Below are 27,955 nucleotides of genomic sequence, written 5' to 3' on the forward strand. Positions count from 1 at the left end.
GGAATCAAAAGGACTGCCTGTTTCTCAACGCGTGTCAGAGGGAATTAAGGGCCCTGAATGGGAAATCAAATCACACAGCACTTCCTTTCATCTTCTTTTGAATCCGTAGCATGTCATAAAGTATGTTGGAGCAGACCTCGCAGCATTTTCGAATAATCCGCCGCCGCTTCCTAATTTCTCCCCTGTTTCAAGCACAATGGGGCTTCGCGCGGCGCCGTCGAGCTGCCTCCCCGGAACGTCAGGTTCCTTCAGGATCACGGCGCCGCGCGCCGACTGCGCCTCCGTCCCGGGCTCCGTCTTCACAATGCAAACACTTCCGTCATCCAATTTAGTCAATTTGAGGCTCTCCCTCTGCCTGGGCGTCTGATGGATGGCCAGAGGAGTTGGCAGTGCGGTGGAGAGGCGTCTTTGATGTTCAAGCCCAGACTGTTAGCGCATTCAGGTTGACTTTGATAAGCCCCATTAGCGTATCTAACGTCCTCCCTCGCACTCGCCCGCGGGTTGGGAACCACTCGGAAACGAGACGGGCGGGAGGGCAACAATGCAAGGTTACGGTGACGCTGCACGAAGATAAATAATGAGCAAGGAGCCGGCAAATTGATTCAGTGCAACGCGAAAGGAATCCCGTGGAGGCGCCGAGTAGTGTTGAAAAGATTTACATACAGTATGCAATTTCAGGCTTTAGTCGCCGTCAGAGATTGAGAGATGTGCATCTGCAGAGCCGTGAACGCAGGTGAACACCAGCTTAAGCCCCGCAACGGAGCGAACGGCTCGTCAAGGCGTCGGACGGAGGCCGGTTCTCCGCACGCACGCCAACGCGCCGCCTCCCACTCGCCACTGTCTAAAAGAGCATTTATCCCAACTTAGGGATCACGCGTTAATGGAAGCAGCCATGCATCACTTGAGCTACATAAGAGCGTCCGTCACAAAACGGCCGGGGAGCTGCTCCCTTTTAAAAGATTTTAAATTTTTAAATTGGCTTTTTGTATCTTTTGTATCAGTGTGTGTGTGTGTGTGTGTGTGTGCGTGTGTGTGTGGTGTAGGCACATTACTGTGGGAGTTTTAATCAGACATCAGATGGGGTATTAAAGGGGAACTATCCTAAAAGAGTAGGATCAAATAAAGATCTCGCAGCAGTGTAATGAAACACTGCTCTTTGGTGTTCTGGCTAATGACGCCAGCCAAGGAACAGCACTGATTGCTCGAAGCCAAAAAAAAAAAAAAAGAGGTATGGGTCTGAGTACAAGCTGTGCTTCTGTTAAATTACATGGAATGAAGTGTAAAGTTTAGGACAAACCCGTCCCCTCCTATAAACCCCTCGCTGCTGTTGCTGCTGTCGGGGACCGAGTGTCTCTCCAATCTGGCGCGTTGCTTCAGAGCCGAGCGCTATCGCTTGTGTTGCTTCACACGCCTGAACCCCGGGCAAACCCTTGCCTCCGGCTGATGTAATCACTCTCGCTTTTAATGAAATGGAAAGACCCAATCCCAATCAGGACGGCACGGAGGACGGCCCAAAAGAGGAGATTTTGAGGCGTGTTGAAGCTGTGCCAACAAAAAGAAAAAGACATTTCTGTTGCTACAACTGGGTTTTAAAAGTTTGTCTTAATGCAACAAACAAAATCAAATAACTGAATTAGTTCAATCAAGCCAAACTGGAAGTACTGGTACAAACATCTTACATTTTAAAAAGGAAAATCAACCAATGCTATGCAACCTGCAAATATGCCAGATTAAAAAAGCTCAAACGGGTCAAAGCACAGATGTTTGACACGCGGCGTGTCAGGAGATCCATCGCCAGGAGCTCCAACCTCACTCCAGAGCGAGCGCCACCAGCAAATGAATATTAAAGCCGCGCCGAAGCGCTTCTCCCCACACGCTTAATTTGAACGTTTTCTCTGAGCCCTTTCTGCCACAATCTGGGTTTCCACAAAGACCCGGCGCTTCAAAGGCTGCACACAATGAAATCAGTGACTCAGCCTTCGCCCCTGATCGCAGTCAATCTCCCGTTTTAAGCTACGATCGCACAAAGAAGTTTGGCCGATTCGCCGTTTTTAATTCTCCGACGGATGAGCGACCCTGTGACTTGGATGCTTTTGGATTTGGTGACACACGTTGCACGGGAATTGTGATATTGTGAATTGTAATAAAAGTATATATGGACATAAAAATTTCAGTCTCAATTGAATTCTTTTGACTCTTATAGAGTATGCTGAAACAAATACACATGGAGGCCAAATATGAACAAAAGGCTTCACACCTATAAACTCTACTAGACAACCCTGCATCTACAGCGAAGTCCAGGTCAAAGTGGACAGACTTTTTCTTTTTAAAGGTTCCGATGGAGCCGCTCTGTGATGTTCCAGTGGTTCTGTCTGTGTTTGTGTGCAGGGATTAGGAGAAGCATCCAGATTTGTGTAGTTTTCCTGAGCTCAAATCCAGATTGACTCAAGCCTGGGATGACGGATGCACATTAGGATGCAAACCTGCGATGATGTGACGGCCACATGTAATAAAAATAAAGGAAGGAGACATTAGAACTGTTGGGATAAAGCATGTATATATATACACTGTATAAATGTGCTGAATAGATGGATAACCTGCGTATTCCCAAAACAGTCCTGTTCCCCCGCAGCAGATCAGGCAGGTTATTATACAGAATGAATAAAGCGTCATTTTCAATCCTGGAGATACAAAAGCCCAACTACTGTCACAGGGAACCCGTTATCTAGCAGCACACGCGCTTCGTACACCGGCTGCAGCCGAGGCCGTTCCCGCGGAGGCGCGGGGGGGATTACGCTGCGTCGCAGGAGCCGCCAGGTGAGGCGCCGATCGGCGTCTTTGTCTGAGGCGGCGGCAGAGAAAAGCCGGCGTCAGCTGATGGAATATTCAGGTGAAGCTGAGCCCGTGGGGGGGGGCAGGGAGCAGCTCTGATCCCTCATCAGCCGCCGTCACTGGCGCAGCGGCATAAAACGCTGCGCGCTCCATCGTTACGCCTCCCTCCCCCCCTCCTCTTTGTGCTCCTTGTCGCATCGCACACACTGTACACGCGCGCTCCCTCTCCCCCCAGGTACAGTGCATTTGCCTGCGCCCACGTGTGTTGCATTGTATAGGAGCGCTGTGATTAATGGAGCTCGCCAAATGGAAAATGGAATGGCACCGAGGCCAACGGGTGCAGCGGGCGCTTGGCGTTCGCTTGAGGGAGAACGGGATGAACGCACGCCATCGACTTCCGGACTCTTCCAGGTCCTCGCTCTCAGCAAATGTGCCAGAGACACTTCCAGCGGACCCCCCCCCTCCCCCGAGACTCCTGAACATTACCAGACGGATGAGCAATTTGAGCTTCCACATGGATGAATGGACGCGGCGCTTTGCTTGGAACGTGCTTATGTTCGTCACACTGTCATCCTGACAGGTTTTTCTCCTTTTTTTCTCAGCTGTCATGACTCAAGGTCTCAGAGTCGGGCGAACGCTCGACGCCTTCGGCAGAAAACGGCTGCAGGGAAGCCAAAACGGCGCCGAGCGACCCGTCCCAGGCCTCGAGGAGGACGCGGCGTGTGACGCGCGGCTTCAGGGCGACCGACGGTAAACACTCACCCGTTCAGCAGCCTGAGCGCTAGAAGGATGCCCGTGGGCGAACCACGCAGGTGACAGCAGCCTGAGACCCGTTTGGGTCAACAGGAATAGTCTACATGGAATATGTTCTCCTTTGTTAAACCACAGAGCTGTGGAAGAATGACATGGATGATTTAAGAGGACTCGGAGATTTACAGTCACTTGTAAGCCATAAAGCACCTGTCATGGCCTCAAACTCTCCCTGCATGACAGTGACCTCCACCACAGGCCCCACAGTATTACTACTGTGCACTTTCATTACATGAAATGTACCATCAAGCCATTTTACAACCGTTTCCCGTGTAGGAGTATTTATTGTGGCGTCCCACTGAATCCATGACTATTTTATCATTATGAAATCCTCAGAGGATTACTCAAATTCCCCATTTCATAATCCCATAAAGGTCTTGCGCTCCTTCGCTGTTGACATCATTCCCCCAGGGCAAAACAAAAGCCCGTCATTACCTATTAGATTACCCTGATGCCAAATGTGATTTGGGTCCTTTTGGAATCAGACGCTTGCCCTCGTTGATAAGCTACAAAATCCCGAGTCCGTCCTGCGTCTGAGCGGACGCACGGGCAAAACTGCAAATAATCAAAGGAGGACGTGGATTGTCTGTATTCCTTTTTGAAGGAGCTGCGGCTGTTTAATCTTTGTGTGTTAATACGCATTCTCCCTGGAGGAAGCGTCCCTCTGATGAAGACGAAAACAAAAGCAAAACTCATCAGGCATGGAAGGCAATCTGCTCTGTGATGTCCCTCGAAATCAGACGATGAGCAAACAAAACTCGCTCACCTTCCAAAGACTAACAGACCTTTTCAATCACCCCCCAACACACACACACACACACACACACACACACACACACACACACACACACACACACACACACACACACACACACACACACACACACACACACACACACACACAGAGTATTGTCTAAGATGTTTTTGATGGGTTCAGGCCTTAATGTGTGTAGAGATAAACACGTGGCTCAGTCTCATTGCTGTCTAATACTGCATAATGGAGAGAGTCATGCTCTCAGCGTGACAGCCAAGGATCCACCACAGTGATAGGCTAATGAAACAAAGAGCCTGAGGCCAGCGCTTCTGCCTACAGAAGCAGAGAGAAGAAAACAACACGCGCACACACACGCACGCACACACACGCACGCACACACACACATACACACAGGCTAATTTCCAATGCAGTTCTGAGACCAAAGACCACATGTGTACAGTGGAGCCAACACAGTGAATACAGAGAAGGGCTGTATTCACTCAGCGTGCGCTGCAGAGCGGATGCAGTGGTTTGAACAGAAAAAGCAGCTAAGACTCTCTCGCTCTCCCAGTATGTGCCTGTGGGTTGTCATGCATTTGGTGAATCGTACAGTAGACTCACACAAATTTACAAATCCCTCGACACCAACGTCACCAGTAAAGTCCAATGTTCCATTATTGGACAAGCCAGTGGCCTGACCCCCCACAGTGTTTGTGGCTGAACAGCAGGCCTGGCTGATGCACAAGACGGAGGACGGAGGCAGGGGTCACTGATTACCGCGGGGTAACTGGCTGCGATCGACCGAAACACCAAAAAGACATAAATACCAGCCACCCTGTGCTGGAGAGTGACTTCAGTTCCACCGGGCGATAAACTCTGGCTGGATTTCCCCTGAGTGAAGGCTTGCTGTCTGATAAGCTGCTGGACAGTGTGTGCTCGGAGCCTCTCCTGCCCGTGTCATATCGGAGCAAACGATGGCGTGAAGATGGGAGAGGGGCCAACCTTAAATGGGCCCAGTGAAAACCACCCACAGGTCCCAGACTCTGAGCGGTTTGCTGCTGGGATCATTGTGATTACTGACCCCCCACAGGTCTGTTGGTGAAGTACTCTATTACTCATTACTGTCCCCATCATCACCTCATCAAAAGCAGCTCCCTGATAAATATCATATCCCTTTCCATCTCTAGCACCTGCTGCAGCAGCAGTGGACTCAAAACCCAAACATGTTACTGAACCTCTTTCATTCCATAGAAATGGTTTAAAACCTGTACGATGGTCGGACTGGTTGCACTTCCTGCCTTTTCACTAAGCGAGCAGAAAAGAGCCACTGTCGGCTGATAAAGAGGGGAAGTGAGAGCGAGGAGGAGACCAACATGTCCTCCACAGCTGCAGCACGTGTGCCTGCACTGTTAACTGGCTCCTTTCGCCCGGGTCGGCTGGAACGGCGGCCGCGCGGAGGGTCTGACGTCGTGAGCGCCACCTGACGTCCTCTCCCACTAGCGGAGGAGGTCCTTTGGTGAATTGAGGCGGGAGGGGGCCCTTCAGCCGCCAACATCGCTTTGGGAAAATGCCATCACGCTGTGGGAAATGGGCACCTACACTTTTTGCAGCGGGGGGAAAGACAGAGCCATAACAATCATTGAAACAGTGAGTGGTCATGGACAATTGGGCCAAGAACTCACACAGAATGTGATTTGCACTGGATGGGGCACTAATGGCAATAAGCATTAAAAGCAAATGTGTGCTGATTTATGAGAAGCGACTCTATGCAGGAGCCTCGTTCTGGCAAAGACCCTCTCCACTGAAAATGCTCCAGAGGACACTTCTCCCTTTTCTACTCATGAATTTCATCTACTTTTCTAGTGTGCGCAGTGACTCTGAGCCCCTACCCCCCGCTGGGACACAGAGAATGAAGCCTCAGCTGCTCGACCCGTGTGGGACAAAGTTATGACGGGAGTTTTATTTGATTCAGGTCCAATGGTCTCACGATTCAAGACCCCTGCAGATGCATGGCTTTGCTTTTCACATACAATGACTCAGATTGTGCCTCATAAAGGCCCAATGATGAGTCAGAGCAAAACAGCTACAGGCTGGTAATACGTTGAGTTGTAACCTAAAATACGTTAAATAAGTGTCGTCACACGTCCTGCTGGTGTGGTGAAAGTCACCGAGGGAGAGTTGAGCTAAATGTCAGCTGGAAAATGTCTTTGGACACAGATGTGAGAGTGGGAAGCTGCCGCCACCGGAGCCGCCTCCTTCCAGAGGCGAACGGTCGATCTTCACGGTTCAATTTCCAATTTGAGCCGAACTAGGTTAAACCTCGCAGCCCCACCTCCGTCATGAAAGGAGTTAATCCCATCCAACCTTCAATCTTAAATGGCATTTGACTCATTCGTTCCTTTTCTACCGCTTAGTCCCATGCGGGGTCGCGGGGGCGCTGGAGTCCATCCCAGCCACCTATGGGCGAGAGGCAGGGTACACACAGACAGACAACCATGCACCTACAAGCAAGTTGGAGAGACCAATTAACCTAATGCATGTTTTTGGACCAGGAATCGAACCCAAGACCTACTTGCTGTGAGGCGACAGTGCTACCCTGCACACTGCACCGCATTTGACTCATTGAATTCCAAAATGAGTGCAGTTCGATCTCGGTTGGAAGTTACGACACTCGGACGAATCCGTGTCTCATCTTAATTATAGATTCATTAGTCATGGCCTGAATTCTAAACAGGCCTGATACAGAATATGCATCAGCGCAAGCTCTAGTGGGTGAGTAGTTTGACACACTGACCACTTTTTTAGAGCGTTCCACTGATTAATACTTCCATAGTAGTAATAATAAACATTCTAAATTTTGAAACATGTGAGCAAACTATGCACATGTAAATTAATAATCCAGGAAACCACAGACTGACAGCTCGGCGCTTTGCTGTGGCTGTGGGTCACCTGGGTTCAAAGATCACGGTGCTCTACAGAGTGTAGACCTACTGTACCAGTGATGCTGTGACGTACAGTACTGTACAAACACAGGATAAAAGGACCGAGGACCGAGGAGGTCCTAAAAACCTCCCTCCAGGAGGTAAACGACCTCCCGCTGCTCTGTCTGAAGCTCCCCTCTCTTAATTTACTGCCTCGCGTCTTCATTACCGAGCAGCAGAGCGCGAGGGGCCCCGGGACGCATTCACGGCCCATTCGAAGTGGGAACCCGCTCACCGGATGCACGTCGGCGTCAGTGTCGCGGACTCTATGACAACTGGCAGCGGTTCCCGTGGGAGCCCACACGCGGCGCCTGGCAGAGGCGCTTCCTGACAACAGGTAGGCGCCTTCAGTCACGCTGCCAGAGGGACTCCACAGCCCGCTGAGCCTCTGTGCACTGATCCCTGCACAGGAGCGACAAAGCGCCGAATGGGAAATAGCTGCACAGCGTATTTTAAGGGAATATGCATACGAGGAGGGGAGAAAAGCTGCAAAAGTTCTAGACAATGTCATCGCAGCAGCCGAGTTACAACAGCACTGGCTGTCTGGAAGCCTCCATGCACTGATTACAGTACAGACTGGAGCAGCTGTGGGCTTGAAGTGCTTTTTCCTGAAGTGCACCAGCGCACGCTGTAATTTGACTTTGAATACTACGAGAGTCCCGCTGCTGCTCGCTCGTCCACTGCTGCTGCGCTAACCACATTAGTCATCAAGAGCACGGGGCTCTGAAAGGACCCTGGCAGAATGTGAAGCAGACGCGGACGGATTCTTATCACCCGGCGCTGAAAAGCGAGCGAGACGAGCTGATTCACGTCACCTTTGTTCCACCGTGGTTTTTTTTTTTTTTTATTCCATTCATCAGAGGGAGGCTGCGTGAATTAGCAGTTACTGTAGTGGAGCAGCTGCAGATGTGAGACACTATTCACTCCGCCGGATTTCAGCGCATCAAGTTGAGTGAATTCAGGACTTTTATCTGCTCTAATTATGTAAATCATATGCCATAGATATTTCCTGTGGAGAGGCAGAGTTTTTCTGCTCAGCTCTCAGCGCAGAGCGCGCGAGGCTCCCGTGAGAGGCAGGAAGACGAAACAATACGTCAGCTGCACATCACACAAGCGCTGGTTTCATCCCACAGTGGCTGCATGTACTTCAGTTTTGTCTGGTCATAGTACTGGGTCTACTCATTCACTAGGGAAGAAACTAGTGCCTTCTCATCCTAAGAGATATGCGCCATCGCCGGCTTTATAGTTCAAACAGCAGCTTTCTGTCACTCACTGTCACTTCTCTCGGCTTTTGCACTAATGAGCCACAGCTTCCACCAGGCGAGGGGACGACAATGCATCGCGTTTACTTTGTAATCTACGTATCCTGTGCTTGTCCATCAACGTGAAGTTCACACGTGTGCCAAGCAGAATATGTACAACAAAAAACCTGAGAGAATCTGAGGTCAAAAGGTCGAGTTACTGTAGCTTCGGTACTGTGGCCACACTTCAGTCCCACTCCCCATAAAGAGCAAAGCCCCTGCAAATGAATCCCAACAGCCCATTCCTGTGCATCATACTTTTTGGACAAAGGGGTCGCTACATAAGCGCCCATAATAAACGACGACACCCCCCGATCTCCACTTGTAAAACGTCCCTGAAGGAGGCGACTCGACACAGCGCGCACGACTCCTGGCGCGGCGCCTTCCGAGTCTCCGACGCACTAAAAAGTTGACAGCGTTATTAAAGCCAGTCGAGTGTGGGTGAAGGGAAATTAAATCATGGCTTTGACCGGGTTCCTCGTCATCAATCCTGGCGCCGCCTCGGGCGTAAATGAGTCCAATTAGGTGAGTTAAGGTTTTACACACGGCGTTCCAGAGTTTAGATGAGTTTGCTGCATCCTCCAGCCACAGGTCCACACGACTTCATATGTGGAGAGGAGGAACCCGCTGCCTGACGGAGCCAATGACACTACAGTACACTGCCTGTGGAAATACTGAGTGCGTGCAGACAATCAATGAACCTGCAAGAGGCTGAGTTCCCTGAGTGATGTTTCTTATTCATTTGCAGTCCCGCACTTAGAGCCATAAAGCCTGGATGTGCTTACAAAGGAAGGAACACTTCGACAAACACAATGGGGCAAAGAAATAAAAAAGTACCTGCAGTGAAGTTGTAACTTGCTGAAAATCCCACCGCTTCCAGCTCGCCGTCGGTGACAAATTTTATCCACAGGTAGCGGCCGCTGCTCCTGATGTCGGGCGGGCTGTGCTGCCCGCAGTACCTCCCCAGCAGCGGGGAGAAGCCGAAGGGTCCATCCCGAACCTCGATGTTGTCAAATTTACATTCCCAAGAGGACTCGATGGAATAGTTCTCCTCGAAGCGGAGATCGATGCACTGCCTCGGAGGCGCTGGGAGACACGGCCGATGTAATTACCAGCAGGCGGAAAAAGACAAAAAAAAGAAGGGGAGTAAAATATTCGTCACGCTCCCATTGATGAACAATCAACCTGTTCCATTACCAGCACACCCACATGTTCGATAAACAGCTCCAGGCCCCACTGTTACTCAATGTATCCACAACACCAAGCCGCCCATGTTCATTTGCTTAGTTTCACTTTAATCTGATTATCTAGACTGATTAATCAAACATCGTCCCCTAATGGGGAGAATATCACCACGCAGCAGCCACAGTGTGTCTAATAAACCAATGGACCTCATCACCCTCCGAGCAGATGGCCTGATGTTGTTCCCCTCGTGAAATGACTCTGCTTCCATTTTCTTTTTTTTTCCTATTTTGCTGCCGTGCTTGAAGAGAATATTTACCTTCAAGGATGTAAACACACTCTGTGTCTGGAGGGTATTTGTTTGGGTAATTGGGAGAAGTGAAGAGTCCTCCTTCTGGTTCTTTCACCCACGTTCCACATTGACCTGCAGGCTTCACTCCAGAATTGTTTTTCACTAAATATTAAAAAAAACAATAATAATAATAATAATAATAATAATAATAATAATAAAAAAAGGGAAGAGCAGACAAGTCAGGGATCAAAGTTTGAACCACAGATTAAATGGGGGGGGATTAGATTGAGGACAGATTACCTGCTGTGTCCTTTTTGGTTGCCCCAGACAAGCCCAGTACGAGAAGACCTGCAACAACTGCAGGAACAAACAATTCAGATTTAATTCTGGCCAAAGCAACGCTCCGGCTTCTGCACTGCATCGCTTTCGGCTGAGAGGCGGTTGAGTCAGCAAAGGAGCAGAGGACAGGGGTTCGGGGGGGTGGGGGGGTGGGGTTCACGTATTGTTCTGCTCTTCACACTCGCGCTAACGCGGACCTGTTCTGAGTGTAACCGCACAACACGACGGGAGGCTGAGCACGCGAGCACGAGCGGCTCGGGACACGGATGGATGGAGACGGAGCAATCCCTTAAAAGAGCGGCGGCATCACATTCATCTCGTTATGAACGTTCCTACTGATAGTAACTTGTAGCGTGACCTTCAGCTGTGAGTTTACTGCACAGCCTCACGCTGAAGACAACCCTCATTGTGCTCACGTTGTTACTTTACGCCGCTGCTCCTCATTTTTAACTTTAATAAAAGGCACAATGCATGCAAGCGGGTCCATGTGATGCACACGGACGCCTTACCGTGAAGGAAGCTCTGCCCATGAACCATGTCTGTTCCTTTCACAAACGACTTCAGACTCAACTAATTCCATTTAGATTCAGGAATACTTGGAAGGAAAAAAAAACAGATCGAGATGAGAGTTTTTGGAAATTCACGCGTGGGGACCGCTCGTGCCAAGCAAATGCACTCCGTAGTTCAAGAGAAATCCTTCAAATTCGGTCACCGAAACTAATCGCCAGTTTCATATAAAACCAAAAACAGTTTCAAACACTCGCCCGATTTCCATCCAAACGTTTCTAATGCCCTTTGGTGCTTTTGATGCACTGAAAGGATTAATAGTCCCGTCATCAGCCCTTCTCTAATCGCTCCACCTTTGCGATCTTCTGGAAAAAAATCATGGGCCGCGTTGTTCTGTCCTCTCTGGTCCCGGTATCAGGAGAGGGAATCCGCCGGGCGCGTGTGCGGCCGCGCGACGCTCATCTCCGCAGCGTCTTCCTTACTCCTTGCGCTGCGTAAAAGCCTCCCGAATACACCGAGAATCCAAAAAAAAAGTGCAATTCCGCCTGCGCTCCGCTTGCCGCCGTCAGCGTGGATGCGGGTGCATCCCTCTGTCTTTGCGTCCGACAAGTGGAGAGTCCCCGCATCCGGCGGGAGTTCGCGCACGACGTCCCTCCGCCTTCCGTTCCTTTCAGCGCGGACCGGAGCCGACCAATGCGCCACACGTACGCCCGCGCGCCGCAAACTTCTCCAGGATACGACTCTGTCCGCAAAGATTGGGGGGGGTAGGCAGGTGATGTGTGTTTGAATGGGGGGCTGCGTGTGTTTCAACGGCGCTGCGGATTACGTCTCAGCTCTTGGATCCAACGCGCAAAGAAAATAGGAAGGAGAGACGAGAAGATGACGAGACTGACTTCTTATCCATGACCAGACGTGAAGGAAGAAAGAAGATGGAGAAATAAAGATGTGTCTCCATTGTGCCTGTTACGCTGCTCATGCACAGCCACAACTGTTGCTTTAGGCTATTAATAAAGAGCATTAGGTGCAGACGTGCGCGCTTTTCCTCATTTGCCCATTCGTCCGTCCGTCCTCTCCTCCTCCTGAAGAGAAGGATGAGCAGCGGTGGCCCAGGGACCGGCCAGCCGCTCGGTCGCTCAAAATAGTCTTGGCACCAAGCGGACAATATCCATCTTCAGGTGCTCCGGCGCCGCGGAGCCAAACTTGGACCGGGTCCCCGCGCGCCCGCGTTAATGTCTCTGGTTAACATTCGCATTGGACAGTTTGAATCAGCTGGAAATAGACGGCTAATGGGCGCTTACGTAAACCCGCTTTATACCCGTGACAGGCCTGACAATGACTGCGTCTATTGTGTCTCTTTTGTCCTCTTTCTCATTCCCACTGTGCGTTTCCCTCTCAGGGTTTTCTAAGATAAAGACGTGTTTGTCTCAGACGCCTTCTTAATTACATCCTGTCCCACGGAGCGGCCTGTGTTGAACAGCTCTAAGTGGTTTGTCTTATGGCGGGTTGTGCAGATGTTGCATGTGGGGGTGGGAAATCTCCAAACTCTTAAACTAATAGGCTCCTGCTAATCATTTAATGGACTTGGGATTTAGACCCCCAAGCACCAAAACTGAAGCTCAGCCAGTCGCTTTCTGGCCGCGGAACCACAACTCCCACGGAGCTCCGGACCAACAACATACAGCGCACGCTGCTTCCACAAACGCAACAGAAAGATGGCTGAGAGGCGTTTAAAATGTCAGTGCCTCCAGGAAGGCGACGCCGCGGACATCTCTCAGTCTGAGGGGACGTCGATACGAAGCAGAGCAGCGCCCGAAGGTCGTTATTGATTAACGGCGGCGCTGCATCATCTGACGACTTCATACGCGCGCCGCACGTTTCCAGTGGCTGAACTCCGAGATGAAGCAGCGCGGCTATATGGGAATTATTCAAATGAGGCTTATCTGGCGCCGCTGTTCGCAACAGCGGCCCTGGTGAATTTAACATCCGCCCGCGGTAGCGCCCGGCGTGTTTAAAAGCGCCTGTTTGAGCCAGCGGCGCCGAGGCGGCGGGAGCGTCTCGGGGAAGTCATTCGCTCGGCAGCGGGCTGACATTTTTAATTAAGGAACGGCGTCGTCGCGCCTGCGACGGCCATTGTGCTGCGTTTGTTATTGTGATGGTTGCGAGGAAATGGGACGCGTGCTGTGGGGCCGGAGGCGAGCGTCTCACCCAATATCCTGCAGCCGGTCTCCATCGTGTACATGGATCGGGTCTAATGAGTCAACTGGACTCTGGCCTCCCACTTGCAGTACTGTTGTTCTAATGCCGCCGCCATCGCTGCTGCTTCTCGTCAGTCGAAGGCGGGTAGACGCTAACGCCCGCTGCCCACTGGGACTCAAATGGAGCTTATTAGCGACGCTTTGCGCAGTTTGTCGGCCTCGAAAAAACAAAAGCTCCATTTATTTCCCCTCCAAGGTGCCTCGCGGTTCATCAGGCAGGAGAGTGGCTGCGACCACAGGCATGTTTTGAGCAGCTCTTTATGCTACATTAGCTGCCTGGGTCTCTGTTGATGCATTGCCTTTCCGCCGCTCCTGCACCTGGAGCCAGTGGGAAAATAATTCCAGCGTTTGACAGCACGTAATCTACCTGTGGTGGGGTTTTTGTTGAGGTGCCTTTGTTAGTTTGGCTTAGTTTGCCTTTTTTAGGCCTCGTTTGTTTTTTGGTGGAAACAGGAGTAGAAATGTAGACGACCCCCTAAAAAGAGGGTGTGAAAAAACTTGCTAAAGTGGCCGCACTTTGTGGTCGCTGCTCTGCGGCTCATCAGAAGCCGCAGTTTCACAATCAGCCGGTTCGAGCGAACCCCCTTTTGAGGAATCGGGACCGCTCGGCGCTGATTTCCCTTTGAACTGCTCCGCGTCGGCCTCTCTCGTGTCTCTGCGACGCGGCGGCTCATCTGTCAATCACCGTGGCCTCATCCAATTAGAAATGAATCTGAGCCCACGAGGGGCGGCTGCACTGTCTGTGAACCTGGCTTCTCGCTCCAGTTCCACCGGCGTCTGGCTCCTCGTTTCCCTCCACGGCTGCAGCACAGGTGTCCTGGATTTCAGCCTCCGTGCCTCCAGGTTGAACTGGGTTTGTCATTTGACCTCATTAGCCACTTAGCGGGCGGGTGCTATGGACTCTGTGGAGCGACACTCTGCGGGCCACAACACCCTCGATGGGGGAGTAAGAGCTGTTGCTGTCAGCCTGCCAACAAAATAGAGGCCGAGACCAGTGTTTGTTCGACCCCCAAAACAAAGATGAAATCAGATTTCAAAATAATCCCAAACTCCCACTGTTGCCATCCAGTAAAATATTGGAGTCATTTCCAACCACGGAAGTGAAGATTTCCTCCTCCTTGTGCTGTTTAAGGTTTCCACAGTTCAGTGAGTGAGGGATTTTCTTTTAAATGTCAGCTGAGCTCCGTAGCAGAGACGACCTTTCAAAGTGACCCCGGTGTTTGAAGAGAGACCTGAGCTGCTGAGATCATCTCACACTTTAACGTCCGCGCTCAGTTTTTATCCACACATCACTCATGTTGCCTGTGACAATGGCGATCATACGGTATAGGATTCGGCCATTATGGAGCGAGCCTCGTTTGAAGCAGCACACACGCACACATCCTGTCGTTTCCCAGGTTATGTAACTGCTCATCTTTCTTCCAGACGCTGCTGTGGTGAAGTTCTGTGATGCGAAGCCATGACCTCACTCACTGATATGTGAAGTTGAGCCGTGATGTGTGACAAATTCAGTTTGGTGGGAAACAGGGCAGCAGCTGTGAAAGAGGAAAGTTTCGAGAAACGCTGAAGTTTGATTGGGTAGAAAAAAACACATCCAGACTTTTACTTTGTGTCAGCTACAGGAAGTACACAAATACCTGCACTGCATTAATCAGCTGATCACATGAGCTGATGAACTACATCAAACGTTTAATCCACTTGCCATGTCTCCGTGAAAAAGGATTAAAAAAAAGACGTGCTCATTTAAAGTTTCATGAGATAAATATAGGCCCACATTCTGCAATATGTCATATTAATAATTCATGTCAGAACCATATTGCATTGTGTGATGTACACGCCATGTGTTATTGGGAGGAGTAATGCCTCATTTTCTTCAGAATTCATTATTTTGCAAAAATAATCAACGCTGATTCTTTGAGATTCCTCTCTGCAAAATGTCGCCAGAGGAACGGAAGTGAAACGGGCGGGAGCTTATCCATCGTATGTACTTTGTCTCAGCCTTTTCTGCCTTACATCATCAAAATGCACCTATTAAAAATACATTACATTTCAAATCTTCTCTGTGTACTTAACAACATTCCACAGCACATTATCTGTATCGTTTGTACGTACCAGGTCCTTTGTCAGCTTTGCTGCATTCTTGCCACTAGGCCAGTGTTATCTCATTACTGCAGCTCTTACGCAAATGCAGGAGCACTAAGCAGCAGCAGAAGGAAAAGACACCGTAGGAGGGGAAAGAAAGAAGTGTGTGTGTGTGTGTGTGTGTGTGTGTGTGTGTGTGTGTGTGTGTGTGTGTGTGTGTGTGTGTGTGTGTGTGTGTGTGTGTGTTGGTGGGGGGTGAGAGGAAGGAAAAACATGATTAACGATGACGAGGGAGGAGATGCTTTATGAAATTAGCCAGCAGCGGACCTGAAAGCTGAAAGGACCCACAGCGCCGGTCGTGCGCATGCGCGGACGTTTGACTCTCCACGAGCAGGTAGATCCAGGTGCGCTGGAAGAAAGCTTCCTGGAGATTTACCAGGCTATGAAACAGGTGCGGCAGAGAGTCAGCAGCTCTGCTCGAGTACACACGCGGATCATCGCACCATCAGCCAAAACACGACGCAAACAAATGCGCCGCGAGACGCGCGGCGGCGGCGTCTTCATCTATTTCCTCTCGCCGTGAACGCAGCTGAAGCCCCTCGGACCAGACGAGCGACCGGCTGAGTCAGTAACAGATAACGCTTCTCGCTCGCTAATGGCAGATATTCATTTCTCAGAGGCTGCGGTGATGGAAGAAGAAAAAAAAAGCCCTTCATGTTGTTAAACTCACATCAGACAACGAATGAACATCACAGCCGTTAAGTGACAGTGACCAAAGTGACAGCATAAAGAAAGAGAGCGCCGCTTTATCGGAGGCTTTACTGAGCCTTCAGCATTATGGATGAGAGGAAATTAAAAATACCTCCTCTCCCCGTCCTCACTCGCTGCTGATTATCATATCACTGCTTCACACGTCTGAAATAGAATTCATTAACCCAATGCCCCGGTGCAGAAAGTAATGGTAGCAGCGCTCATGAGAGCAAGAGGGGCAAAAGCCGCCCGCTACTCAGGCTTGATTTAGGAGTCAGGTGTTTGTTAATGGGCGATCGGGTCGACTTGCAGCCTGTTCCGTCCTTCACATTAACCGCCCTGAACCCCGGAGACCGGCCTGTTGCTTGTTTTCAGGCGCCGGATGCCGATGGATAGGTCAGAGCAATGCGGGGCATTGTGGGATTACTGCAGGGTCCGCAGCCAGCGCAGCTAATTAAGTGTTTAGACAAACAGCGAGCGCCCTGTGTCCTTTCTTCTGTGGGAACACCACGTACTGACATTTAGATTTTTTATTAGGAATGGACTCAAATGCTGAGTGCAGGGCAGGTTCTCCGATCAGGAGATGACGTGATGGCGTGGTGTCAGCCTGCCTTCCTCATGTGCCGTGCTCTGTGATGGATTCTTAAGCTTTTCACAGGTTGCTTTGTGAATCTCAGCGCCCTTCGCTCCGGCCGGAGGAGGACTCCTCTCCACTTGTCAGGAGCTCCACACAGGCTACACTACAGACCTTCTCCAGCCACAGAAGGAGCCCGGGTCCATTTCCGGCCTGGATATGTTTATTCAGTTCTGGAGACTCTTTGGCTATAATCAGCTTGCATAAATCTCTTTGATGATGGCCACTAGAACATCTGCTGGAGCAATAAAAAAAATCCAGGGAGGCAATAAAATGTCTGGCTGAACATATGCTAATGGAAATGCAAGTTGTTTTGAAAAGTTTGTCCTGGAGCAGTTGCTTCAATGTGACTGTGCCCTTTATGAATTCATAGAAGAATCCTAGCGTATGTCACAATATTATTCCTTTCTGCGCGAAAGATCACTAAAGTGTAATGAGCTGAAGTGTTGGAGTCACAGAAGCTGAAGCTTTGTCCTTCACTAGTCTCTGTTCTTTAGCTTGTAGCTTGTTGTTAACACTACAATCACACCCTAAACAGCACAAACACAAACATTAGATCGGTGATCATCCAAGGTGTTTTCCTCAAAGGAGGCGCCCGCGTGCCGTTATACAGACCTCGGTGCTTCTGTTTGAATCCGCTGTGTTTTACATCACCTCTCAGAAAAAACAGAGTATTCAATGTGCAATATTTTTGCTGAAACGCCACCAAAGAGGGCGGCTGCATTGCCTTGTACTGTAAGTGTAAGAGGCTAATCTGCTTCCCTGTGTTCTGCCAGCCTCCACTGGGCTTTAGGGCAGTAACTACAGGATAACCTCAAAAAAATAATGCCAGTGCCCGTTAAGACGCCCGCGCCGCCGCCTCCACTTCACAACAGCGCGGATCGGCTCCAGGGTTCTTCAGGTCCAAACCCCGTCTGGGCGCGTTGTGTTTCGGTGCGTGTGCGCCTGCATATTCAAGCCCGGTCCCTCGCACGGCTGTCTCAGGGCCACATCATTAGAGTAAGAGGGCTATAATTAGTGAGTCAATGCATATTAAACAGCGCCCGCATCAACAGGCCGCTGCTGACGTCCAGAAGGTGGCACATGTTACATCCATGTTACATGTTACATGCATGTTACGAGCATCAGGCAGGATCTGTTAAACCCGACGCGGCTCCAGCAGCCCACATATTACACATTAAAGCAAAGCAGACAGTGGGTCCATTTGCTCCCTGTGTGTCTGTGCACCAGTCCAGTCCAGGCCACGCGGGACGCGCTGATTGTTCGCTCTCCGAGACGCACACGTTCGGGCGCGTCGCACACTCCAGCTGCTGCTATCGTCGCGGGATACCGTGACACTCACACACACTTCAACCTTCAAAAATGAAGCGCATCCCAACGCAGGCGTGTTTTTCCTCAGACTAATTAAAATGCCGTCCATGTGCAGCGGGTCGATCTGCACCGGCGTAGTTAATTAATTTAACACCGCTCTCTTAATTTACCGCGTCTCAAGGGCCTCGCCGAGAAACAAGCGAACACAGGTGTGTTATGTAAAGTCAACACACAGCCCGACTGGAGCCCATTAGGGTTCAGTTCATTGTGTGGACTTCGGCGTCTGACGTCCGGATGCCATTTAGCCTCACGTCCCAGCGTTTGCTTTTGACGGGAAAGCGGTGAAAACACTCACACGCGCTCCTGCTGAGAGTACAGCACAGTACAGCATGTGTGAACCTGTTGCCAAATCTGTCCCCGGAATATCAAAGTCCAAAGAAATCAATGTCTCAGTGGGAGGAATCGGTTTCAGCTGAAGCGCTGACAAACAGGGAATGAACCATGAATAAATGAATAAAGAATTAAGTCCACGCCAATATGCAGGTGTCATTACACTTTAATAACAGTATTTACCACGTTAATCACTCACTCAACCACAATCCTTGTTATAAGGAGAGCTCTATTAAATTAAAGAGGTGACAACAGGACGAAAGGGGCTGGACACACATTACCGATCCTCCGCGAGTTCCAAGATGAATGGTTATTACTATTATGACCTACAGAGTTGTTGTAGCTCTAAATGATGAATAGCTTTTTCTATCTCTGCGCTGTTCATTCAGATGTTCCTGTAATTGAATTCCTAATAGAACTTATCACTCACCACACCAGCAGAGCCCAGCTGGCGCCCACTCGAACCCGAACGCGTCGCCAAATGCCTGGCGTCGATAAATAATAGGAATATTTGGGCGAAATGAACCGTCGGCCGCCAAAAGCTGCTTGTGCGCAGGTAGCAAACGTGCCGATGTTTGTCACACTTAAAGGGTTTCTAATTAAACGTGCCAGTGAGAGTCGCGCGGCGGCCGTGAAATTGCCGCACGTGTCTCCTGAAAGCACCTGCATCTCTGCATCTGTCCTACACAGGAGCCATCAGCCGGAAATCAGACGGCTGCTTAATTCATTTTCACCTGACGGGGGTGTTCTTAGCAGAAACGCGCGCTGCGCTGTAAAGTGCCTGCCCTAAACGAAGCAGGCGGCACAAGGTTGCTGTAGTCAGACAGGCGCGTTTTCAGTTGGCGAAGGCTGAAAACTAAATGACTGGCCCTGCTTTCATTCCAGCGGGTGAGTGTAGGGCTCCACAACACGACTAATGCTCGCCTGTAGCTGGCGGACGCACAAACAGACTGTTTGCTTCCCCTCATAAAATCAGAATTTAAAGCTTAAAGAAGCCGAAAAGTTTTAGCTCACACCCAAAAGTTGGAATGCAGTCGCATTTTAAAGTCCATCTTTCCATCGTCACCGTCTTCTGAGTTGGTGACAATAATGGAAATTCTAAGTGTTTTTCCAAAAGAAATGTTTAATGGATTAGATGTAAAATAAATTGGCTGGGATGTAATGGATACAGTACATCAGGCTCACAGCTAAAGATTAGAATTGAACACAGGAAGGGGTTCACTTTTAAACTGGACCCTTCATTTGTGATGCATTTGAGTTCTGGTACTGTAGCACTGGTTCTGTGACAGGGAGGCAGAACCACATGCCACAAACATCTGCAGAAGTTTGGAAAAGATTTTTGACAACAACAGTCATGCACAGATGTTGCACACCTTCATCTCAGCAGGTCGTGCTTACGTCTTGGCCTCGTTGTGAACCCTGAGATAAAGCTGGGCCTCTCCTACACTTCTAGGCTTTTAATTACTCAGAGATGAAAAAGTTTGAACTTCTGGGCTAAAGCACTCGTATATCACACTGGCGAGTTTGGTTCAGTTGGAAAAGAGCAGAATAAAAGAAAAGAAAAGAGCAATAACTTGTGTCATAATCATGGCCCCGGGGCTGTCAGCAGGCTCACTTCTGAATCGCAGACTCAGCTGTGTGCAGCCACTCTCTATGAAACATTATCAAGTCCACGAACAAACGGCCACTAATCAAACGGAGGGGGAGGTTCGAGTGGAAAAGCTTAGTAGTCCACTCATAGACGGCGGCTTCTAAACATATCTAACTCTAATTGAAAAGCCTAGATTGATGATACATCCATCGTTTTCAAGTGTGACATCCATCATCTCACTCCGCCGCTGCTTTTGTGCCGTAGAAGTCATAAAGCTCTACTAAAAGAACAAATTGAGTGAAATGAAGACGCACGCTGAGGAAATCAGTCCACGTGAAAAGAGCGTGGACCGAATCACCCGCCAGCGGGTTCCACCTGTTTAACGATGGTACGATGAGGGAGGAAGAGTGTGCGCACAGGTCAGAGATGATGGTTACCAGGAGGTGAGGTGGACTACAGCAGTAATAGATGCGTGGCTGATGGCAGACTAAAGCAAAGGCAGCAGAGGCTCAGTGCGGCTCTACCGCCTCTGGTGCAGGTGGGTCCACTGGGATGGACCTGCTCAGATCAGGAGAGTCAGGGAGGCAGAGAGGGCTCAGGCTCCACCAACCGCGAGTCAGGAGCAGAATCATGATTCCTTCTGCTCTTTGAGTCTGACCTACAATAACAATAATGGCAATAAATGAGCGACGTGAGTCAAACTAAGTTTTCGTGTTTGGTGCCGTGAGCAGTGGGTGAAGGCTGCGTTTTGAAGTCCATCTTCAGCTCCCCATTAAATTCTGTTTGCTCATCGCTGCAGTCTATCTAAAGTGTTTTGGTGGGTATTCAATTATTCATGGAAGTAGCTGGCAGAGATGGAGGTTCATACTGTATATAAAGAGCAACACAGCTGCTCTGTGATAAAACAAAGTGTCATTTAATCCGCACGTGGAAGTGAGAGCACACGGGGTCCAGGCACAGGACGTCTTCAGGACACCGGAGCAGGAGACGGCCTCCGGATGAGAGTGGGAGAGTACGAATCCCTGGAAGACCAGAGGACATTATGCTCCAACACACGGAGTCCTGGGTGCATCAGACAGTAGATCCTGCCGGCAGCGTCCAGGACGGCAGAGAGCCTTAATTAGCCTTTGGGTTCAGTGAGGACCTCCAGTCTCTGCAGAGGACAGCGAGGAAATTAATCTTTCTCGATCACCCGTTGAGTCAGACAATATTAACGTTACACTTATTATTATACTATATTACATTAACCCCCTGAATGTGTTTGTTAGAATTGTTGTCTCTGTGCTCTGAACGCAACTGTGCTTTAATACATTTCCCTTGTTTCCCTCCACCCATCAGGCAAAAAGCCGCGGTGAGAGGAGCCAGCACAGCTGTCGGCTGATGGCTGCGTTCAGCGTCAAATCCTCTGAGCAAGTGTCTTCTTGACACACAAGCCAATTTCTGGTGCATTAATGTCAGCGGCACCACCTGCAAGTGCGGCAGTGTCACGACTGCAGCTCTTACCCCCGCGAACGCCCCGCGGAGCAACGAGAGCCCCCGTTCCATCAGCTGCACAGTGCACAGTGACGACGCTTAGCTTTCAGCTACGCGCACGTTAGCGTCCGGTAACATCACAAAGTAACGCACCCGCGACCACAGCACCCGAAAAAGGCACTGAAAGTACTCACAAACAGCACCCGGCTGTGGGTGCAGCGGTCGCCATGACAACCATGATGAGCATTTGCGGAAACATCTGGTTAGGCACAGAAACCGACGGCGTCGCTCCAGACTCCAACGCCGCTGACTCCGATCCGACGACGATAAAGAGCGCGTGGAAAACTGTTGCGAACACTTATCGCAGCGCCGGGACGTGGAGGAGCGCCTCGTAATCCGTGTAATCGTGAATGAACGAACGGGGGGAATCATCCTGGAATGTGCTTTATCAAGTTAAAGGCCTTTGCATGGATCTGCGGAACCTCGGGCGAAGCTTATGCAGCCTGATGAAATCACAAGTCTCGCCTAAGGTTCCGTTCTGCAGTGATTATCTTAGAGCAGCCGTTAATCCCCACAATGAAACACCAGCTGTTTATTTCGCTTCTGTTGTTTCAGACGCCGCAATTCAACAAAGGTTTGCTTTACGCCGAGCTGTTGACATGACTAAAATGTTGAGATTAATATAGCCCGTGGAGCCAAACGAGCCCTCAGCGGTAGTGAATCCCACCGCTCATCTGGGAACAGCTGCCATATGTGAGAAAAGTGCGAAGAAAAAGCCAGATTTGAAATTAAGAGTGATTGGTGGTGTAATGCAGGAAAATCCACGTCGGTCGCCTCTCTATGCGTCTGTAGAGCGAGGAAAGCCTGCTGCAAATGAAAGAATCTGCTACTGAGGATCCCAGCTATTTATTTATCTGCTCTGCTTTAGGTTTGACACACAGCCGGATGACGGAGGGATCCTTCAAGACCGGCAAAGGAGGTCACCTTTCAACTGTAGCAACTAACCTATAGGAAAAGATTGGCAGCGCCGACTTTTGAGCTGTTCAAACGCCTTTACAGCCGGTGGTTCTTGGTTTGTTTGGCGCGTTGGCCACATACACTACATGAAATTAAACTAGCACCTTATGTCCTCTGATTAATGACATTGTTATTGTTCTTGCATCCGGCACCGGCTCCTCCCACAGACACAGAGTGGGAGCCAGGCCCAGAGGTCAAAGGGCACATGTAGCAGGCCAAGAGGCTGCCGAGCCCCCTCCCATCCTCCTCCTCCTCCTCCTCTTCCTCTTCCTCTTCCTCCTCCTCCTCGCGCTCCCTACTCCGACTTCCCCGCCGAACAATGCCGCTATTAACCTTCAGTCACGGCTATCTGATGGGAAAGCCCACTGGAGCGGCAACTCATTTGCTTAATAGGAGACCATATCTAAGAACGAGGGATGGAAATAGGAAGTCAATCATCAAAGACGGAGAGACTGTGCGTATCCTTCCCTCATTAGCAAAAGGGCTGGTGTGTGGAGAGACGGGGCGGCATCTGCTAATGTATGTTTAGAAATGAATGTGTATGTGACACAGTGAATAGAATTAATTCTAACAGTGCGATTTGGTGTGTTTTACCTTTAAGGTCGAAACGTCAAACATCTCTTCTGTGTATGAAAAGGCTGTGGATGCCAGGTTGTCACCACTTACGCTGTCTGGCGTACGGCTGTGGGTTTGCCGCAGACATTACTCATCAGCCCAATCTGCCTGTGATGCCTGATGAATTGGCAGGCCACAGCGGCGATGGCAGCCTTTCTTCCACCGTACACCAATTATCAATCACAGCGAGCTCATGTCTCCAGCGCGGGGATGAATGCGGCGCAGGTGAATTGATAGTGAAAAACCCTCCTCTTATTGTTTTATCCATCTTCTGAAGCACACGTGCTTGATGTCTGCGTATTTAAAAGACTCCTGTTTTTCTTTTAAATCAGGTGTTATGCAAAAAGTGATCCATTCTCCACCGACGTCAGTTTTATTGACCACATCTCACAGAACAATTTATCAAAAAGCCGCTTTACTACATGCACTAAAACGTCTCCTCAAGGCTCTTTACTGGGCTCCGGAGAGCAGGGCTCAACGCTACCTGTCTCTGAACCACTGTAACTCTTCAGGCTGACAGTCAGCAGACAATTATATTTGAGTTTGCTCCACGGAGGGAGAGAAGAGAACAAATTACGACAGTCAGAAAGCGTAAATTGAGCCTAATTTCAATTAGCAGTGTTGCATTCGTGTGTGCGCAGGGAGCTAATGGCGTGCGAATCTATTTGTTCATTAGGCATACAAAATGAAGGCAATGAGCAATCAGAGAGCACGGAGCAGAGCGTGAGATAGAGACGGAGCCCGTGCAGGATGTGGATGGAGCTTTAATTACATTTATTAGGAGGCGATGACTCCGAAAGTGCAAATAGAAATATGCCATGAACCTGGAGAATGAAGGCTCTCGACAACACGTCCGAGACGCGACATTGAACGGACTAAACATAGACACAAGCAACCTCATTATAGCTACGGAGCGCAGCAACACTCAAGTGATAGATGTGGGCACGAGGAACGTTGTCAGAAGCACTCATAAAAAAGTAATAGGACGGCTGTGAACTGGGAATAACTGACAAATAGTCCTTATCCTTTATCGGCAGCTTCCTCCTTGTGACAGTGACCAGAGAGTTACAAAGCAGGAGACTCCAAGGTTATTGGACGCGGGCTTAAAAATAAATATTAAAATTCAGAAAATAAGTGAAATTAATGAAAGTGAAATTAATTTGTGAGACGACACAATACAGTAATCGGCTTGAATGTGTGTCGATAACAATCAGGGTTATTCAATCATGCCCAATGTGAGTAATCAGGCGCTTCATGGCGAGTTCCTGAACCGTGGCATCATTCAGCCGCCAAGAAACGGCACAAAGACACAAAATAGTCGCTGTATTTCAAACTGGAGGCTATTCAGAAACTGGGAGGGAAGCCTGCGCTTCCTTCCATGCTTTCTTTCCATTCAGTCGAACACATTCGCATGCGGAACGTTTGCAAAAGTAATTTTCCTTTTTGACATTAATTTTTGACTTCACACAAGTTCGGCTGGACATTAACTATGTAGATGTACGTTACAGTAGTTATGGACTGAACACGGTAGATCCATGGGTGTGAGAGGACCAAAAATATTCCGGTAATGATCTCCGTAGTATTAAATTCTAATTACCACTAATCAATCACCGGCTCAATCAGCAATCAATAATTACTGTACCAGACTGAATGCATTATACAAGAGTAGTGACGATATGAATAGCGTCTGCACTGGGAAACCTTAAAGCTCCCGTCGTCACGTTAAAATTTTAAAATCTCATTTGAGCCTCTGTCTGGGTGGGATCATTCCTTAGACTCCCACTGACAACTGGGTTCTGCATGACACGCGACGGCCTGAAAGAACCAGAGCCCTGGTTAAAGCAGGTACGTACTCATGTCGTGGCCCCGACCGCAGCTGATGTGGAAGAAGAAGCCGGCAACACAAATGACATCGGTCAACTCAAATGTTATGACCTCCATAAATGGCTGCTAGCAGGCGTTGTCAAGGCAAACTGCACCAGTAGGTCTAATGGAGCATCGATACATCAATAGAACGAGATACAGGCTGCGCTTGAGTGTCAAGGAGATTAAAGTGGACGGGTGGGGAGGAAAAAGTCGATACTGTCACTTACCTACAGTATATTAACCCAAACCATTACTGTATCCTGCTCTGAATATCAACCAGGTCATTATTTTATTTATATAACTCCTCTTTTCTAAGTTTGAATCAAGTACATTATATTAGAGTCCACATAGAGTAATGAACGGAATACGTTTTGCCCAAACTTACATCAAAAACAACAGAAATTTGATTATTACCAGTCATATGAAGGTGACCAGGCTCCTCTCTACTGAGCTCCAGCTTATTGTGAATAGCAAACTCAAGTGTTTGCTGTCTGTGGTAAACACAGTTTGACCTGTGCCTGAACCGGGTGTTTGCATATATTTGCAGTCAGGTACTGTAGTACCAGCAGCTACTTTAGCTGGGTACCAAAGCAGTAAATCAGATTATTTGGGGAAAACACTGTTTGACAGTCTATAGCTGTCTCAGGACTGAATAAAGTGCCACATCGGTGGTTCCAAATGCAACAGCATTTTTATTTATCATTTGATATTGGATGCAAGTTCAGGATTTTGTAATGGCCCTTAAAGCCCCCTTAAGCTACTGGGGACCCGGTAGCGAGGCATAGTCTCATTTAGTCTTCTAGCTGGTCTCAGTCCTTCATTCTCTGACCAGCATCACTGTTTCACCACTAACCTTCATCACAATAGAATGAAACCATCCATTTGATTGTACAGTAGCTGACACAGTTGGAAATTATCCCAGCAATGCCCCCCCCCCAAAAAAAAGCCAAGAACAACTTCAGAAAAACCAAACTGTGCAGGAAGGCAGAGAAAATGATGCAGAGAAGAAGGAGAGAATGAGAAAAGAGGAAGCTTTCTGCAGGGCCAGCCAAGCGCCAATTGCTCTGCACAGTTGAGCAGCGGAGATAAGCCACAAAGCAGATGCCTGCATATCAAGTGCTTGCCTTAGTTGCCACATTTCCAATAGGTGACTCACAGCTCTGATTTGCTGAGCACAAGGGTGTATGTTTGCGACTGCACCACATCCCCTTCCTATGCGCTGTCAGTGTGTTCCAGCCTGAGCGTCCGCGGGCCGAGTGGGCGTTTGAGACAAAGGGAGACGGTCACGCTCTCGTTATCACCTCCGCTCAGTCCCGGCGACAGCGACGGAGCGGGAGGCATCGATCACGCTTCGACCACAGGAGCCACGCGAGACGCTCCTCTGGCGCGTTTAATGACCACGAGCTGATTTAAAACCAAAATAAAGCAGCTCATTGCACTGACATGTGTTCAAAGGATCGATGCTGAAGGCAGCATATAAACATCAGCAGGTTATGATGTTTGCATTCAGGCCGACCGTTAAAAATAGAAGCGCTGATGATCCTAATCAGGCTTTCATCTCTTTTCCATGTTGCCAGAAGTCCTGCTGAGGCTACTTGACCTGGATTGCTAAACGGCTAAGGAGCTTTTACAGGTGCTGTGTTGAGGTTAAAGAAATAAGGAGCAAATGGAGGCTTTAATAAACAAGCGTCAGGACAGCGAGGCTGCTTAACAGACCCTCTGCAGCAGAAGATGCCAGAGCACCTGAGATAACAGATTAGCATTAGCGCACAGCATTATTACTGCGCGGGGCCTGTGAGAGTTGAACAGCGTCGGTGATTTTTCTCTTGCTGATTAGGCCAACGTAAACACCGAGACGAATGCTGTGGGGAAACCGCCCATTGATTTTGCCCAACAAGAGTCGCACTCTCCGTGGAACTATCGAGCCGCTTCCAGGTGCCCGAGACGCTGGAGGATTGGTCTTTAAAGGTCAGCGAAGATGAGGAGGCGACTTAGGGGGTTCGAAGAATCACTTCAGACACGGCAGGACCTGCGAGGAAGTCGGAACCTTACTGAGAAGTGTGGAAGGATAATTAGGCAGGAAGTGAACTGAAATCGCTCCACGTTATTGCACGTGTTCATTTAAAATGTGGCTTTTACTCCCAGGGTGACAGAGAGTTGCAAGAGATGCAATTTGTTCAGATTTGTAAAATGATGTGTTGATCCAAACAGACGAAAACTTGAATCTAGTTTATAATGTATTTGTGTCAGTCTTAATGCTATATACTTGTTTTAGAAGCAAGTCTTTTTTACAAGAGTTAACGAATAAAAACATTTCTAAATTATTCACTGATACAGTTTTTTGGATGGGACTTATATAGCTTATATGGAGAGAACAGTTAAATAATGCATTGCTTTATGTTTATATTGCTTTTTCCTCATAAATACAAACACATCATTAACAAATACAAATAGGTGTAATGTTACTGCTGTACTCAGACAATTTCTTTAGACTCGTAAACTGTAGAGACAGTGCTTTATCAGATGAGGTTTTGTTTCTCTTGGGAGAGGCTCACTGAGGGTGATCCTGCCTCTTCACCTGCCTCTTTGTGGTTCACGTATAAATACACAGTGGCCCAACAAGCCAAACCTGACAGGGCTGATGTGCGGTGGCTTATTCCACAGCCACTGTGGAAACCTCCAGTATCAGTGCGGCTCTGCGTCGTTGGCTCCGGGCTGTTTTTACACCCTTCCCTTGGCAGCGCAGCCAGAGAGGTTCATCACTGCAGGGACATCTTGGCAACCCCTTGATTCCAGAAGGCCCTTGCAAGTAAACAAAGACAACATAAAGTGGTATAAGTAGAATTGCTTTCCTGTGCGAGCACGCAGACGGTCTCAGGTACGTTCAATTGGCTGTAAACAGCGGGGACATGGAGTGGAACCCTGGGGGTCAACTGCACCACAGTCCAATGCACATATGCACAATGTCATCCC

At 49.2% G+C, this 27,955-nt stretch overlaps 2 protein-coding genes across 9 annotated transcripts in view; both read right to left on the minus strand.

Annotated features, from left to right (window-relative positions):
- The window catches only part of neto1l (neuropilin (NRP) and tolloid (TLL)-like 1, like), a 40,791-nt gene extending 28,547 nt beyond the window's left edge, over nucleotides 1-12,244 (minus strand). For 3 of the 5 annotated variants that reach the window (XR_008694463.1, XM_029146266.3, XM_029146265.3), the window contains exons 1-4: nucleotides 11,001-12,229; nucleotides 10,453-10,509; nucleotides 10,180-10,314; nucleotides 9,516-9,764 (exon numbers count right to left, since the gene is read on the minus strand). Coding sequence is in view for 3 of the 5 variants with exons in the window: in XM_029146266.3 (XP_029002099.1) it covers nucleotides 9,516-9,764; nucleotides 10,180-10,314; nucleotides 10,453-10,509; nucleotides 11,001-11,028 (469 nt within the window). In the remaining 2 variants the exon portion in view is untranslated. Of the gene's footprint in view, nucleotides 1-9,515; nucleotides 9,765-10,179; nucleotides 10,315-10,452; nucleotides 10,510-11,000 lie in introns of all 5 variants that reach the window. The other 2 variants (XR_003785518.3, XM_029146267.3) reach the window with 2 other exon arrangements.
- Nucleotides 12,245-18,568: 6,324 nt separating this feature from the next.
- Nucleotides 18,569-27,955, minus strand: part of fbxo15 (F-box protein 15) — a 28,559-nt gene continuing 19,172 nt past the window's right edge. The window contains exons 10-11 of one of the 4 annotated variants that reach the window (XR_008694499.1): nucleotides 27,612-27,784; nucleotides 18,569-21,164 (exon numbers count right to left, since the gene is read on the minus strand). Coding sequence is in view for 1 of the 4 variants with exons in the window: in XM_055508191.1 (XP_055364166.1) it covers nucleotides 27,704-27,784 (81 nt within the window). In the remaining 3 variants the exon portion in view is untranslated. Of the gene's footprint in view, nucleotides 21,165-25,937; nucleotides 27,785-27,955 lie in introns of those variants that run through there. The other 3 variants (XR_008694500.1, XR_003785615.3, XM_055508191.1) reach the window with 3 other exon arrangements.

Source organism: Betta splendens, chromosome 4 (genome assembly GCF_900634795.4).
Source record: "Betta splendens chromosome 4, fBetSpl5.4, whole genome shotgun sequence".
Taxonomy (NCBI): Eukaryota; Metazoa; Chordata; class Actinopteri; order Anabantiformes; family Osphronemidae; genus Betta; species Betta splendens.